This window comes from Protomyctophum parallelum, assembly GCF_964188405.1.
Source record: "Protomyctophum parallelum genome assembly, chromosome: 11".
Taxonomy (NCBI): domain Eukaryota; kingdom Metazoa; phylum Chordata; class Actinopteri; order Myctophiformes; family Myctophidae; genus Protomyctophum; species Protomyctophum parallelum.
In genome coordinates, this window is record NC_139707.1 from 5,000,969 (window position 1) to 5,019,329 (window position 18,361).

The following is an 18,361-nucleotide window of genomic DNA, read 5'->3' on the forward strand; positions in this document are numbered from 1 at the left end:
TGACACCATGGCAGACCACAGCAGTGTCATGTGACTTTATGATGTACCTACAGATCCACTGACACCATGGCAGACCACAGCAGTGTCATGTGACTTTATGATGTATCTACAGATCCACTGACACCATGGCAGACCACAGCAGTGTCATGTGACTTTATGATGTACCTACAGATCCACTGACACCATGGCCGACCACAGCAGTGTCATGTGACTTTATGATGTATCTACAGATCCACTGACACCATGGCAGACCACAGCAGTGTCATGTGACTTTATGATGTATCTACAGATCCACTGACACCATGGCAGACCACAGCAGTGTCATGTGACTTTATGATGTACCGGTATCTACAGATCCACTGACACCATGGCAGACCACAGCAGTGTCATGTGACTTTATGATGTATCTACAGATCCACTGACACCATGGCAGACCACAGCAGTGTCATGTGACTTTATGATGTATCTACAGATCCACTGACACCATGGCAGACCACAGCAGTGTCATGTGACTTTATGATGTACCTACAGATCCACTGACACCATGGCCGACCACAGCAGTGTCATGTGACTTTATGATGTATCTACAGATCCACTGACACCATGGCAGACCACAGCAGTGTCATGTGACTTTATGATGTACCTACAGATCCACTGACACCATGGCAGACCACAGCAGTGTCATGTGACTTTATGATGTATCTACAGATCCACTGACACCATGGCCGACCACAGCAGTGTCATGTGACTTTATGATGTACCTACAGATCCACTGACACCATGGCAGACCACAGCAGTGTCATGTGACTTTATGATGTATCTACAGATCCACTGACACCATGGCAGACCACAGCAGTGTCATGTGACTTTATGATGTATCTCTACAGATCCACTGACACCATGGCAGACCACAGCAGTGTCATGTGACTTTATGATGTATCTACAGATCCACTGACACCATGGCAGACCACAGCAGTGTCATGTGACTTTATGATGTATCTACAGATCCACTGACACCATGGCAGACCACATCAGTGTCATGTGACTTTATGATGTATCTACAGATCCACTGACACCATGGCAGACCACAGCAGTGTCATGTGACTTTATGATGTATCTACAGATCCACTGACACCATGGCAGACCACAGCAGTGTCATGTGACTTTATGATGTACCTACAGATCCACTGACACCATGGCAGACCACAGCAGTGTCATGTGACTTTATGATGTACCGGTATCTACAGATCCACTGACACCATGGCAGACCACAGCAGTGTCATGTGACTTTATGATGTATCTACAGATCCACTGACACCATGGCAGACCACAGCAGTGTCATGTGACTTTATGATGTATCTACAGATCCACTGACACCATGGCAGACCACAGCAGTGTCATGTGACTTTATGATGTATGTACAGATCCACTGACACCATGGCAGACCACAGCAGTAACATGTCTGTGACATTGTGTTGACCAAACTTTGTGTCGTGATCCATTTTTGGCTCGTGGACGATTTTGTACGGGCCACGGGTATTTTGTTGTACACTTATTTGTCCACAACTTCCCACAATCCACAATTGTTTATTTTATTTTCAAGATTTCCAGAAAAAAAAAACAAGGAAAAAAATAAACCTTTTTCCACACCTTAATTGTGTGTGTGTGTGTGTGTGTGTGACAGACAAGACTGAGCTTCTCTTCTTCCCAGCTAAGTCCTGCCCTATGCGGGAGCTAACTATTTCCGTAGACAACGCCCTGGTAACGTCTGTCCCAACAGCCAGGAATCTTGGTGTTGTCCTGGACATTCAGCTCTCGTTCAAAACTCACATCACAGCTGTCACTCGATCCTGTAGGTTCACACTCTATAACATACGACGAATTAGACCGTTCCTCACCCAGGAATCAGCCCAGCTCCTAATCCAGACAACAGTCTTGTCAAAACTCGACTATTGTAACTCCCTCCTTACTGGCCTACCAGCATGTGCACTTAAGCCTCTCCAGCTGATCCAAAATGCCGCAGCTCGCTTGGTCTTCAACCAGCCAAAATTCTCACATGTCTCCCCCCTGCTCCGCTCCCTCCACTGGCTCCCGGTCGCTGCCCGCACAGAATACAAAACTCTGATGCTGGCATTCAAAGCAACCAAAGGTATGGCTCCCCCATATCTTGCAAGTATGATCGAACCCTACAAACCCTCCCGCGCACTCAGATCAGCCAACGCAGGGAAGCTGGAAGTACCCTCACTAAAAACGCCGGGACAACGCTCCACACGTCCCAAACTCTTCTCCCTTCTGGCTCCAAAACTGTGGAATGCACTTCCCATTGCAGTCAGAACTGCAGCATCACTCCCAATCTTCCGCCGTAGTCTGAAAAACCACCTTTTCAGACTCCATCATGGCCCATAGCACTTACCCCACCCCCTTAGATAGCATTTCTGTAGACATAAGGCTCATACATAGTCTGGATTTACGGTGGTGGGGTGACCACCGAACTACAACATGACGTCACGAGCCGCGGTGAAGAGCAAACCACCGCCACCGCTCCAGCCCTTCTCTCTGTTTTTACTCACCACCGCTCAACGTTATTTCAGCTCCGGTGGTCAGCTCACCACCGGAGCGGTGGTCACCTTACCACCGAAAATCCAGACTATGAATAGGCCTTTAGATAGCATTTGATACAGACTTATAGCATATTATGTAGACAGCACTATAATTGCATTGTATGTAGTCATAGCACGTCATAGTACATATGTATAGCATAGTAGTATAGATGTATAGTTTATATGTATAGCTTCATTATATAGATATTCCACTGTTACTTTCTTAGCTTACGCATGTTTCTTGATAAATGTTTTTATGTGATGTATTCCCATGCTTTTTTGTTCTTGCTTAATGTAAGTCGCTCTGGATTAAGAGCGTCTGCTAAATGCCTAAATTGTAAATTGTAAATTGTGTGTGTGTGTGTGTGTGTGTGTGTGTGTGTGTGTTTTACTCATTTACCCATCCTATAACTATAACAGAAGTGAGCAGCCATTTGCTCTGGGAGCCAGAGCTTGGGGTTTATTAGGGGTTATGAGTCTTGCTCAGGGACAAACATCAACACATTGCTGGTCTGGCCTGGAATCAAACCTGTGACAACCAGGCCAGGGCCTCCGGATGCCCAGGAATTTAAAGTATTTTTTTGGGGGGGTAAACTATCCCAAAAGTGCATGTCAGTTCATGTCATAAAAACAAGCATATCTTGATGATTTAAAAAAACAAACAAAAAAACAACTTGGGAATATATATAATTAGTTCATCTAATCTAAACACTGGTCGCACAGAGCTTCTCAGCTTGCGTTCCACTTCCAATTGTGTCTGACTGCTCATTTGTTTCATATCACTTCCAATGAAGTTCCAACTTCACCCTATGTTCTGTGTGAGTTCTCTCACCCGGTTGGATGACACTGGTATCACAACCCGAACATTTCAGGTTGAAAATGTATTTTATGTTCACTAAAGATCTGGAGAGACATGGAGACCACTGTTACTGAACATTAACAACTTCGTGGTGAGCATTTCCTAATTCCTCCACCAGGTGGCATCAGAGTGTCACTTTGGTTATTTGGAGCTGATGGCTGCTCCAGGTTTTACTTTTAAACTTAGTATGTGACGTCGTTTACAGACAAGGGATCCCACACACACAAGGCCTTATTTATTTTATTTAAATCATTATAATGTCTAGGTACACGCGCAACATTAACAGGTGGCTATTAATATTGTATTCTTCTATATATTCTATTATATTAATATATATTATATATTGCAGATCCGGTCTGCGGCGGAAACGGAAACCGTTTCTGTAAAGTATATTGATTTTTCGAAACAGTAGGCGGGGCTCAACACCGGATGTGCGCACTGAACAGCAAATAGAAACCAGGCGAAGTAGTAAAGTTAGTCACCTCATTTTGCACCTTCAGGGCTTCCGCAACGCGCGCGGCGCTGCCAAAGAATGTAAACATGAAGAGAAGGCGGTAGTACATATTTATTTCATACGTTTATTTAGTATAAAGTAAAGCCTTAATACCAGTTAACATTGTTTTGTTTATGTCTTACTGCAGTAACATGCATCATGTGGTGGATTCACTCATTTCACTGCAGTGAACTGAACGATGCGTCTGAGGAGAACGACATTCAGAATGAAACAAACTAGTGATCTTTGCTTAAAACAGGAGGATCATCATCCTAAATGTTTGTATGTCTCTAAATGTTTTGATGAATTGAACAATGTGGACCCTGTTGTAAACAAGTGTAATGCTTAATTGGGTCGTCCACTCACAGTTAACAGTCTTTGTATTGAGTTGTGCTTAACATGTACTGTAAATTCTACAAACTGTTAATAAATATTTCAATCAATCAATCATTATATTAACAAGTGTTCATCAAGTGATGTTAGTCAGTTACAACTTACAAGAGTGATCAACATTGAACATCCGAAGAGTGAGTGAGTGATTGATTGAAGAATTTATTAACAGTTTGAGAATTACAGTACATTTCAAGCACTATGAAACTTGTTGGATCCACCATGTTCAATTCGTCCATAGCGTCCTGCACGCCGGCATTAGAGCTATGGACCAGAGAGCTATTCAGACCAGTGTCAGTGTGGTTCTCAAAGTGGGGTCCGTGGACCCCCAATGGGTTATGCCTGGTCTATTATTATTGCTGTGAAAGGTCAACAGTTTGTGGAGATCTTTTTCCAGACCTTCATTTTTCCAGACCTTCATTCCATCCACCAACATGGACAGAACATGGTTTTGGTGCTGTAGTGGTCTGCCTTCACAGGCAGCTAAGGTGTTTCTCACAGGTGTAGGCCTATAAATGCTCCCGAATTAGGGCTGTCACCACTCTGACTGGTCTACTGGTTTGTTATTTTCATATGTTCATGAATAGTAAAAGATAACTATACCTCTTCTGCCACTTTTTCGTCTCGCCTGGAAAAAAATCGACCATTAATGTTGGATTATTGCACCAAATCAATTTACACATATATATACTTCTCTAGATGATCACTATCCTTAAAGATAATCTGTAATATTTAGAATCTATGTCATCAACCAAAACATTAATTCAAGAAAACATACCTTTTAGGCATCAGTATTCTCTCTGCCTCTAATCGCGTTAGAGACTTGGATTTCATCAAAAACCGAATCTCCCACAACGCAAAATATTATTCTCAAGAGGAGCATCTGCAGATTCAACGCAACAAGGTTTAAACCACTTGTGCCAAACACACATGGTTTTGCCTGCATTTAATGCTTTATATGAGTGTCATTTTCTCAATAATGTAAAGAAATGTTGATTTTTGGTGTCCGGCCGGACACCAAAAAGCAGGCCTAATCATGTGTTGTGTGCTATAGGGTAGCCTAGTTGTATAATATTGTAGTAGTAGTAGTAGTAGTAGTAGTATTAACATTTTCTAAATGCATGTTTTAAATATGGTAACCTTTTGAAGAAGTGTTAGGATTTCATTGCATTTATTAATGATTGTGTTCTCTTCGTAACATTTCATTGGGCTTTATGTAGTTTCGCCTTAATGTAAGTGATATGGATTATAAGAGCGTCTTCTAAATGCCTAACTAACTTGTAAATTGTAGGCCGTGATTTTCAAGATGTTTGTCTTGTAATGACGTTAGGAATACATGACTAAATGTGAAAACGTATATGCGATTGATTATTGATTTTAATGATTATGCAAAAATATAAATGACATTTTAATTTCGATTTATGTGACATGCATTTCTTTGTTTTCAAATATCTTACTGCCTAGACAACATCACTTTTAGGTATAAAATAACAGCAAATAGCACATTTCGGGGAATTGAATACAACAGTAAATTTAATGAAAGAATGGATAGGAGCACAAGCGCTCAGACTATAGGTGCGAGAATATAGTTGCACACATGGCTATGTGCACAAGCCACGCATTATCACAGTTTCTCTGTATAGCAGGGATGTCAAACTCAAATACACAGTGGGCCAAAATAAAGAAATTGGTACAAGTCGAGGGCCGGACTGTGTTTCAACACACGGGCCATTTTTGGAGGAGAGGGGTATAGCTGAAATTTGACCACAAGTGATATACTTTCACTGCTGATCAATAGTGAAGAGAAGACGCATGCTTGCGCTTGCGGGCCCTCGATACACGTGTGACAATGCACTCGCAGTGCATTGTGGGACTTGTAGTATTAAAGTGGTCCGTGCAATATACCATAGGGCCAGTTCTAATACTAATTAAATATCATCCCGCGGGCCAAAGATAATTCATTCACGAGCCTGATTTGGCCCCCGGGCCTTGAGTTTGACATATATGCTGTATAGGTTGCTCACACACTCACTCACTCACTCATAGGGTTGGGTGACGATACGAATACATCGTCAATCGCGAATATACGAATCCAATCGCCGAATATTTTTATTAGGCGATTTCTCGGGACGATTTAGCCCAATTAACCTGTAAAGTGTGAGCAACATGTGAATCAATTTGGCCCAGGCAAAGTAGTAACAGCGGCCGGGTGGAAATCACCTCCTCCCGTTATAATGTATGCTCCCACAGTCCCCGCACTCAGCAGCATCGGGCACCGGGGCACGGCACTTACGGCAGCCGCCAGCCAGAGTAAAGGCTGGGAGCCCTCAGCCTGGGAGCTGAGGGAGGCTGTAGCCTACATGTTGTTTAAGCTCCGGAGTCCAGACCCATGCAGTTTAATAATATACAGTCACAACAGAATGCACACTGCTGTCTCGTGTCTCATCACAATCCCAATGCCTCACCCGTGAAGTCGGGGGGGGGGGGAAATAAAAAAACTGTCTACTAGTGTTAGTGTATAGGCTCGGGGATCGTTCGTTAGCTTAGCGTTAGCTTAGCGTGTAGCCCCTACTTGTGCTGCAACCCACTGATTGAACTTCATATCCGCCTGTAATCTAAGTTATTTTTATTGACAACGTGAACGAACGCCGACACCAGCGCTGCAAAAAGAGAGCCTTGAGAGCTTGTAGATCAGCAGCAGCCCGGCCGCAGCAGCTTGTGGGCTCCGCTGCTCCGCTCCGAGCCTCCGACGGACCGCCGGTGCGGGGAGGCAAGGGAGCAAGTTACCCTGGCTGCGCTGCAGTCTGCAGAAACAGACTGATCTACAAGCTCTCAACGCCTAGCGAACGGAGCTGCAAAAACAGGCAGGACGCGGCGCCTTGAGAGCTTGTAGATCTGTCTTTTTTGCGACCTGCAGTGAGCTGTTCTCACTTTACTTTTATGACACGAATACATCGTTAATCGGCGAATATTTGTCAGACGATGGGCGGTTGAAAAGATTTGGCATATCGCCCAACCTTACTCACTCACACACACACACACACACACACACACACACACACTCACTCACTCACTCTCGTCGCTCCTATGCGGACCTCCGTGATCCCCCAAGGGTCCCCCAGGGACCCCCACACCCCCCCAGGGGTTCACGGACGAGGGTCGGCCCATCCCTCCACGGAACCGGACCGGGTGGTGCGCTGCCACACGTGCGCAGCATGCACCCTTTCGACGTATTAATACGGCACGGCGAGTTGTAATACGCAGACGAAAAATACACCGCCCAGGCGGATTCTTATCAAACAGCCGCGACGTATTATGAAATAAGTCGCAAACGGCGACGCAATCAGACATAGCCACGACGAAAATAAAGCGCTGGGGCGAATTATTGAACCGTCGGGACGAATTGATATTTACGCCATGACGTACTCGAATATAGCCAACAACGGAAAATAATAAGCCACGACGCAAAATGATTCAGTCACATCCTAGGTCGTCCGCCGTGAATGGATTTCGCTGTCTCTTATATATTTTGTGGAATGTCATGTGTTCTACCTGCACAGCCTTTGTGATCTACTGGTCTGGTAGATCGCGATCTACCTTTTGGTCAACCCGTTAAGTTACGACAGGGAGAGTTTGCCCAGGGTGTCGTCCAGGCCGTGATTTGTGGACTTTGCTGGATAGAAGTCTTCCAGGGTGATCCGTGTGTTCCAGCCTTGGATCAGAGTGAACTTGTAGACACTTACGATGAGAGCAGGAAACATCTCCATCAGGTCAATGTCAGCAGCAGCCTCAGCACTGTAAACACACAGAAACAGAGTACAGCCATATATACGCCATATATACACTCAGTTCAAAAGGCACAGCACCAATAAGAAGTCCTTGCGGCTTGTTTCCATTTAGGCCCTATGTGCAATCAATTCATAGTCATGACATGAAGGGGGACACCATGCAATTCAGTCTGCTCCCTTCATTTGTAGTTGTTACGTCCCCACCAAAGAGGTCCAGGTTATTTTGTGCTAAAGCGCATTATTGGTGATTTCCTCTACCATAAGCCCTCAATGAATCGCATTGCATTGAATTGAATGGGGTGTTGTCCTAATTCGCTTATTTCCATGGCACACATTTTTAAATAATAATGTAAATAGGGCCCAGGCCGTAGCGTAACGGTCTGGGCACCGGACTGGTGATCCAGTCGCGGTGTGCCGCGGGTTCGACTCCCGAACCCGACACGGCCTTTACCGCATGTCATCCCCCCATCTCTCTCCCGTTTCCTGTCAGCCTACTATCTGTCCCTTAAAAAATCAATAAAAGGCGTAAGCCGCAAAAAGAAATAATAATAATAATAATAATAATGTAAATAGTATCCCAAGCGGCACTACTACTTATTTCAATGGAAATAAGCAAATTAGCACAAAAATGTCAAATTCAACGTACTGGTGCTGATGGAGATTGCGTATGAAGCGCAGCAGTCCAAACGCATCATCATGGTAGGGAAACCTCTTCCTCCTGTTGTCCATCTCCTCAAACACCTCCTGTGGCAACTGGAAAAACACACAACTTCAACATGAAACGGACCTGTTGTCTAATAAACACACACATACACACACCTGAACCTCACATGATTTAGTCTCTAATGGACACACCTGAACCCCACATGATTTAGTCTCTAATGGACACACCTGAACCCCACATGATTTAGTCTCTAATGGACACACCTGAACCCTACATGATTTAGTCTCTAATGGACACACCTGAACCCTACATGATTTAGTCTAATAGACTACAGTATACATATGATTTAGTCTGAAAACACACCTCTTCAGACTGTAGCACTTGCCCTAGCTTCGACAACCTTGAACAACTTCAGTGATGCTTGCGGAACTCGACTACGTCTCGTTCCTGACCGCAGCTGTCGTGGCAATAATCACGTTAAACCACATCCTCTCGTGTAAAATTGTTTAAGTATGTCGCTCTGGATTAAGAGCATCTGATAAATGCCTAAATTGTAATGGACATATACGTATGTGTATAGTATATACATTATTTAGTCACCTTGTGTTTCATGGTGTGTTTCCATGTGCTGAACAGTCCCTCCTCAGCACACTGGTTCCACACAGCCATGACGTTGTGGCGCTCAGGGTTTTCATAGTGCTTGTCGATTTCCTTCTCATTCGCAACCTTTTGCAGGAAATCAATTCTCCTGGAAGAATTTACAAAAACAAACATATTGAGAAAAATAAATCAAAAGGTTTACTTTAAAACTGGCATTCATGTTTTGGGCATGATATAAATTATGGGTAGGATATGTAAGAAAATATCAAACAAAAACAACAACGAAAACATCATGTTGGTAGAAAACTTACTGTTGGATCAAAAGGTTTACTTTAAAACCATGTTTGGGGCATGATATTATTGGCAGAAAACAATAATCAATAGCCAAATTAGCTGATCTACAAGCTCCAAACCTGTTGTGACCCGTTGTGAGCTTGTAGATGTGCTATTTATTTAATAGAGCTTAAGATAATAAAATGAGCTGTGGTTGTGATTATGCCATGATATGAAGTATTGATTAAAGCTACTACTACTACTACTATTACTGTATGTGTAATGTGTACTTATTTCTAGTACGTTTTGTTTGTCCAGAAGTAGGGATGAGCCAAGCATTCCTCCACTTTAGGTCTTTTCTTTGGGTCTGCATGGATCATCCTCTCGATGAGATCCTTGGCAACCACATCCTGAACGTGATCCAGGTTGTAGATTCCATCGTATATGTTGATTTCACATCTAACGTCATCACCGAAGGGATGGTGTCCTCCGGATAGGATGTAATACATCAACATCCCAGCCACCTGACAAAAGGAGCATGGAAATTAATTGCATAATTTATATTGTTCTCATTTATTTAATTGTTCTCAGTCAGATTTTCCTTTTTATTAACCTGGATATCAGCACTTCTTTTAGCAACATCACTGTGAGCATCTATCGTCTCCTTTGCCTTCCAGCATCTCGTTCCTGCATTGATTGTGTGGAGGGTTGTTCGTCCTTCCTGCAATCGTCTGCTTATTCCAAAATCTGCTAATCTTGCTTTATTTTTAACATCTATAAAGCAAATTGGGTAGATCAATGCAATAAACAGTGTTTACTATTGATGGAAATTACATGAATTGTATGTTGTTTCATTCTCTGAAACTGTATAGGCTATGCTCTTAATTTATTCTGTATCATACCAATCAAGACATTCTGGGGCTTGATATCCCGGTGGAGAATTTGATGACAATGAAGAACATTTAAGCTATTGAGAACCTGCTTTGCAAGACCCTTCATTTCGCCAAGGCTGTCTTCAGTGAAGTTTTTGTATTCTTTTTGTATTCTTTTTGTTTTTGTAATGTATTCTTCCAGTGTGTATTCACATAACTGAAGAGCAAGGTATCCAAAGTCCTCATCCTCTGCAAAGTCGACATATCGTACAATCGAAGGATCATCAAGCTCTGGAAGACGTAAAAATCCTTCCTCATTCTTTAGCACACCGCAGTTGGATATGGGCATTCTCTTAACTGCAACTTCAGTGCCATCATTTCTTAACCCCAAGAAGACCTCAGTTCCATCACTTCCCTTTGCAATGCGGAATTCATTATCTTTCACAAACACAAGACTTCCAACTTTGATCACTTTACTTTCATCTATGTCTGCAAGCTTATTTAACTGTTGCTTCCATCTTTGACTGATTGGGTGCCATTTCCGTGGTTTTGATGACACACTGGCTACGGGGTGGATAGGTTGTGGTTGTGGTGACACACTGGCTACGGGGTGGATAGGTTGTGGTGTTGGTGACACACTGGCTACGGGGTGGATAGGTTGTGGTGTTGGTGACACACTGGCTACGGGGTGGATAGGTTGTGGTTTTGGTGACACACTGGCTACGGGGTGGATAGGTTGTGGTTGTGGTGACACACTGGCTATGGGGTGGATAGGTTGTGGTGTTGGTGACACACTGGCTACGGGGTGGATAGGTTGTGGTGTTGGTGACACACTGGCCACGGGGTGGATAGGTTGAGGTTGTGGTGACACACTGGCTACGGGGTGGATAGGTTGTGGTGTTGGTGACACACTGGCCACGGGGTGGATAGGTTGAGGTTTTGGTGACACACTGGCTACGGGGTGGATAGGTTGTGGTTGTGGTGACACACTGGCTACGGGGTGGATAGGTTGTGGTTTTGGTGACACACTGGCTACGGGGTGGATAGGTTGTGGTTGTGGTGACACACTGGCTACGGGGTGGATAGGTTGTGGTTTTGATGACACACTGGCTACGGGGTGGATAGGTTGTGGTTTTGGTGACACACTGGCTACGGGGTGGATAGGTTGTGGTTTTGGTGACACACTGGCTACGGGGTGGATAGGTTGTGGTTTTGGTGACACACTGGCTACGGGGTGGATAGGTTGTGGTTGTGGTGACACACTGGCTACGGGGTGGATAGGTTGTGGTGTTGTTGACACACTGGCTACGGGGTGGATAGGTTGCACATGTGAACTTTCAGTCAGACCAGATTCCTCAATAGGAACCGTTGTTGGCTTATCTGCATCAACATGAACCTCATCTTTCAGCTCCTCTTGCTTTATTTTTTTTATCCTTCTCTTCTTCTTTTTGGTTCCTGACAGCTCTGTGTTGGCAGTTGTGGAAACATCACGCTCTGAACTTGCCTTGTTTAGCCACTTGTGAAGTTCTGTTAGCTCTTCTTTCAGTTCGTCATTCATGTTCAATTCTGCATATGCAATTATATCCTCAGGCACGTGATCTATTCCCACTGATGCAAAGATGTCAGTGGCATGTTCACATGGAAGCACGTTTGCCAGTATGCCATATGTACACATTCTCACGTCAGGGGGGTGCTCTTTCTTTACAAAAGGAACAATCGTTGTCACCAATGTAACCATGAGGTTCTGATTCCAGTCATCTTTAACTTTAGTTTTTTGTGCGATCAAATATAGTAGCCTCAGAACATCATACTGTTTTTCAGGAAATTGAGTAATTGTGGAAAGGAGTTTCAGCAGCTTCGGGATCATAGACAGTGATACCTCACTGGGTATCTTTGTCATTGCGCAAACAACATGTAGAGATACATTTATAAGAAATAAGTGTACATCTATGGGTACATCGACCATTGAAAGAATCTTGCCTGCATTCTCAATGTAGAAGTTCATCTTATCATTGTCCTTCAACCACTTAATACTTCTCTGATAATACTCTTCTCCTAGTGGTCCGGTAAAATTAATGAACAGGTCAATGACGGTCAGATGGCTATGAGGATTCTCCTCCAGCATGTAACGATCAAACATGCTGAAAACTTCTGCTGGTGTTTTCTGTTTCACAGCAATATCCAGATCTATAAAAGGTTTTATTTTAGAATAATAGTCACCGTCGCTCAATGAAAGCTCATGCATCATGTCAGATATTTGTAAATTGAAAAAACCATGAGCAGGATGTTCATTAGAGATTGGTGTTATAATCCCTCCAGCTTTGACTAGGACTTTCACAATATCACCTCTCTTACTGATGGCAGCAACCTGAACTGGTGTCATAGCGCGGGGAGCATTTGCCATGACATTTGGATTTGCTCCTGCTTTAATCAGTTTGTGCACAAAATCAAGTGGTGTTTTGTAATAAGAGGCATAATGCAGAGGGGTCCAGTTTTTCGTGGATAAGTGATCTGGGCTTCCACGCTCTTTCAGAAGGAATGCAAAAATGTCCTCCTTGTGAAATGCCACAGCAGCACTTAAAGGACATATATGACTGTTGAGCTCTTTGCATGGGTAAAGGCCATTGATGTCTTTGCCTCGGATTGATTTCTTGAACTTGTTGAGGTCGCCACTCATAATGAGCTGTATTATGGGATGTGTTTCTGTTGGGGCAGATGTGGTCCCTGGTGGAACCCATCGGAGATCATTGTTCATGCTCTGTGGTACCGGATCCATTTCTTTGCTTCAGAATAGCTGTGGGTGGACAAAGAAAAAGGTGTTCAATACATTTATTGTATTATGTATTTAACTGAAGAAAGGTTCCGTTTTAGAAATGTAAGGTTGTTGTGTAATCATTGTTTGAAAGTAAGTACATTTACTCAAGTACTGAATACCATTTTGAGGCACTTCAATATTTTACACTTCTACTCCACTAGATCAGAGGCAAATGTATTTACTGAGTTACTTATAGAGTTCACATTGTGAGCTTGTAGATCGGCTATGTTTGAAAGATGTTTGACAAAAATAAATAAATAAAACGTTAAATGAGACATTCTGCAGAATTAGTCGGCTACTTAGGCCTATATGTTAAGTAGGCTACATTTTGATGACAATACATCTGTACTTTTGCTTGAATAAAAATGTCAATACATGACATTACTTTCTTAAGTATTTATTCATTGTGTATAGCGCTGCCACACATGTTAAGAAAAGGATTTATTTTATTTATGGCATTTAAAAGTGTATGTCAGATATATGTAATAATGGTCCTTAATTAACGCCATCCTTTAAGGGTAAGGCCCTAAGATGTTTTATTTTGTTTAAGGCGTGTTTTGAAAGCCTATGTTATGATTTGAGGGGATTGTTTTGATTGACGGGTCCGAGGCTGTCTGACGCACGACCAAAGAGGCGTTGGTCCACGGGAGACCTGGATCAGTTTGATCAATTATTTATTAAATAATAAACTCTGCTCGAACGATATAGGTGGAAAATAGCTAAGGCCACACTGCAGCACACTATACTGCAACACAGAAGAGACTGGGTGAGACCGTTTATATTTTCTTTTACACCCCGCGAGGATCCACTGTTGTTGTTTGCCGTTGGAATCATTACGTTTGGATTATATCGCTTCTGGGGATCCCTTTTCCTTTTTGGATAACTTTTTGGAGTGACATTTCGGTTTTCCCTCTTTCTGGGACGGTTGGAGCCGTTTGGATTTACGGAGCGATAAGGAACAATATAGGAGCGTGCGGGCGTGCACGAGACGCGGACTTTAATTACTCTTTTATTACAGACCTAATAAACTATTTAGCGGGCGTAGGCCTACGTGCGTGCGCGAATCGCGGACATTCGGTTCAAACGGATTCATAACTTTCAGCTCATTAATTTGATGTTGTGGGCGTTTAGTGTTTACACCTGTCTGTATTATTATTATTATCATTATTATTTCATTTGGTTGGATAAAGAGCCACATTACTTCATCACAACTTCGCTGTGTTCTCATGAGTGTGTTTGCTGTGTGTCTATTGTCTATTAAGCTATTCCTGTCATTTAAATCAGTTGTGTCAAAAGGAGATCAGTCAATATCCCATAATATAAAAAAGAGTAACAGTTACATTTAATTATCAAACCGTTACAATTGTAGTAGGCCTACATGAAAAAACCTTTCCACCCTGTGTGTAATTGTTAAGGTTTAGGGACGAAGGTCGCAGTTAACTATGAAACCTTGTGCTTTTTGTCACGTCACGTCACGTCACGTCACGTCACTCACAATCCCCATACATTGTTGTCACTCTATTTGTCACGTCACTCACAGTGATAGGCCTACCTGTCCATTCACCAAGCCCCAAAGTTAGTGCAGCCGCAGGTATATGGCAACAATACACTGCCACCCTTAGATCTCCATATATGGAGCTGACCTGTTCTGACATTCCATATGTTGATCTGACCTCATCAAACCCTGTACACTCAAGACACGCTCCATATATGGCCAGTACACACGACCTCACCCTTTAGGGCAAGGTCGCCACCCAGGCGTCTTACTGGTCTTTTGAAGTTGTACTTGAATTGAAAATCACAACCCCCCCCCCCCCACACCTCCCCCCCCCCCCCCCCCTCTCTCTCTCTCTCTCTCTCTCTCATTAGCAGGCAACATTGCAGCACTATCCCTCTCTCTGTTTCTGGCGCACCCTACTGGTACCTTATTAGCCAGGCTAATACTGGTGCTCATGACTCCATGGGGTCGATTTAGGACTTCTATGTTACTTACTTCTATATTACTAATCTAATTACAGTATTATGATCTGGGGGCGTGTAGTATGTCATATTGCAATTTTGGGCATGTTAAGAAGCGCTTTTGACACCCCGCAGAGTGCGCAAAACGGCCTTGAATTAGTCATGGGTGTGTTTAAGGCGTGTTTGAGACGTACCCAATCAACATGTCCGTACTATTCTCTTTACCAGTCAGCTGATGTCACATACGGAATGCGCACTTTGGGGGTCGTGGTATGACATTTCTTCAGGCTGGCACCATAGAAGACATGACATGCCTTTGTCACATTTGGGTTAATTATTCCTATTGCACTGCATGCTGTCACCTTTATGCCTCAAAAGAACAGACCCACCTTTCAGATCGGAATGGAATTGCGAGTAGATAGCAGCATATTGGCAAATTGCCAATCCATGCGTAATTAATTAATTCGATAACGATAGAACCATGTACCATACAGCGAATGAAAGCAAGATTCATAAGGAATATGGAGATTTTTACATTTAATAAAACGGTTGAGAAATGAGAGAACCATGAGTGTTTATAGGCTAATATCAACGTTTTTTTATGAAAGACCAAACGGGCTGTGAACTTGAAGAGCTCAATCACCATCCCGACACGGAAGAAATATAGCCTAGTGCATGCATGTATATGCACTGTTGCACTTGCACACAGTAGCCTACACACGCTCTTTATTTGTTTCTATTGAAAAACACCAGTAAAATAACGTTTATTATATTTTATTTCATTCAAGTCAAGGAATGAGTTGAATGCGTGCTGTAATGCTGTGGCCCCGATGGTATGGTCTTCGCTGAGTTCGCTCGTAGCATTTTATTGAAGAAGACTTGAATCGGGTGTGATACAGCATATGAAAGCACATCTCCCACGGATTATGGAGATGTTTTTATTTATTTTTAAGGTTGAGAAATGAAAGAATTATGGCCGTTTCTAATCTCAACATTTTTTTAAAATAGACGCAAAACTGCCATGTCTCATAGAAACAAGTAAATGGGTCTATAAAAATAAGCGCATATAACAGGGGTCTGTAACCTATTTTAAATGAAGTGCCATGTTTTTATTTTCTAAATAGTGAGTCTGCCATATCCAGATTAATTTGAATGACACCACATTAAAATAAAAAAACATATTTTGATTGTCCACAAATATAAAGTTCTTCCTTCTTTTTAAATATGTTCTTGCACATTGTTATAATGATCATTATATATCCCCCTGCAGTCAGAGTTCATAGTTTTAATGAATGAATGTGATGCATTGTGAGCTGGTATAGATCTGCTATTTTCAAAAGTAATCTTTTTATTTAATTTTTGGATTAGCTGTCCTTAGTTGGGCAAATGCATTCATCTGGGGATCCTTGACATGGGAATGTGCTTGTTTTGCACTGGTTTAAACAACATTAGGAGAAAAGCCCAAATAACCACTTTAGAAACAAGAAAAGCAATCACACAGAAAGCAACTTTACAGAAAAATAAGCCGCTTTTAATAAACAGACATGGCAACACTCTACCAGTCTCCCAGAGCCGCTCAAGTGTCAAATCAAACAGTGCTTTTTGCGTTTATGAGGTGGTCAGACCCACGTCTAATCGTTATGCGCTGAGTGTCTTTAGGTCAAGGGGCTTAATAGCAAATTGCGCAAAGCGAGAATAATTAACATATGGACACTCCCACAATGCTAAAATATTCAGGGACGCGGTATGCCAAATGTGTGTGCGTTCAACACGGGCCGAGTGCGTTCAACACGGGCCGATATGCCTTTCATAATACGAATGTGCGCAGAGCGAGGCCGATTTATGTATCACGACCTGGTAAACCGCACCTTCAAAATCGACCTGCATGGGTGTACACGGACATTGCTGGTTGTAGGAGTGGTTGCACCACTCAAAAAATATGTATCAGACCTGTCATAGTCACTCAAACCAAACCACCTTTGAGATATACAGTACAAAAAAAACACTGTTCTTGGTCTGATGGTAGGAAGTAAGGGGTTAAGTAAGGACGAGTGGAAACATGATTTCACAAATCAGCTCATACCATACAGTATCTGCGACATGAACATTTTTGCAAAACATATGTTCATAATAAACAAATACTACAAGTCAAACCAACAGCTTTAAGAATAAGGTGGTATACATTTAACTTACAGTTTCTGGGTATAATCTTGACAACACGACTCTTTCAAATCCACATGAATCAGATCTGACTCACAACTTCATGAAAACAATGTTACTTACAATAGTAGGACTTCCTCTTCCTTCTCTCTCTCTCTCTCTCTTTCTCTCTCTCTCTCTCTTTCTCTCTCTCTCCCCTCTTCTAACTTTCACTATCCAGTAAACTAAGCTTGAATTTCCATGAAATAGAACGTATGAAAATTGTGTGTGTGTGTGTGTGTGTGTGTGTGTGTGTGTGCTTGTGCGCGGGTTGAAAGCGGCCAATCAGAGGCTGTCATGTGCCCTGACACGTGACACCATCCAGATGTGAACATAGGTTGAGCATTGCACACACACACACACACACACACACACACATGCTGGAACCGAACAGTCTCTCTGCTTCTCTTCTCTCACTCTCCAGACAAGCTTAAAGAAAACACAACATCCTGCTACGGATTTATAGTCTTCAGTTCCACAAGTGATGTCTGATGAAGACCTGAACGCTGGAAACGTTGCCTTGTGAATTCATTTGTTAGAGAGCTACAATATTTCCAGAGTTTGGATATTTTAACTTGTCATTGTTCTTTGCATTGTTGTCCAGCACTTGGACGGCAGTGGCTCAGCGGTAGAGGTTCAAGGTTCAACTTTATTTAGGTTGCGTTCGGAAATGCGCACCGGGAATGTGGTCAGTTTGTTTAGTGTGGTGGGCGGTGACGTCACAGAGTGCGTTCAGTGTGCCTTTTTTACAAAGCCGTGGTCGTTCGTAAATAATTCACCCCGGACAACCCCAGCTTCAGGGTAGGGTCGCTCAGTGCGGGCACTCGCCACACCCGGTGCGCAGCGCAC

The 18,361-nt window shown here is 42.9% G+C and overlaps 1 protein-coding gene across 1 annotated transcript; it reads right to left on the reverse strand.

Moving 5' to 3' along the window:
• Window positions 1-7,866: 7,866 nt before the first annotated feature.
• Window positions 7,867-17,535, reverse strand: LOC310867099 (uncharacterized protein). The gene is made up of 6 exons (XM_083776898.1): window positions 17,507-17,535; window positions 10,281-10,441; window positions 9,971-10,191; window positions 9,395-9,542; window positions 8,777-8,883; window positions 7,867-8,137 (listed from the first exon to the last, which is right to left on the reverse strand). The coding sequence occupies exons 3-6, from the start codon at window positions 10,180-10,182 to the stop codon at window positions 7,960-7,962; spliced, it is 645 nt and encodes a 214-aa protein (XP_083633024.1). The 5' UTR covers window positions 10,183-10,191; window positions 10,281-10,441; window positions 17,507-17,535; the 3' UTR covers window positions 7,867-7,959.
• Window positions 17,536-18,361: the final 826 nt, after the last annotated feature.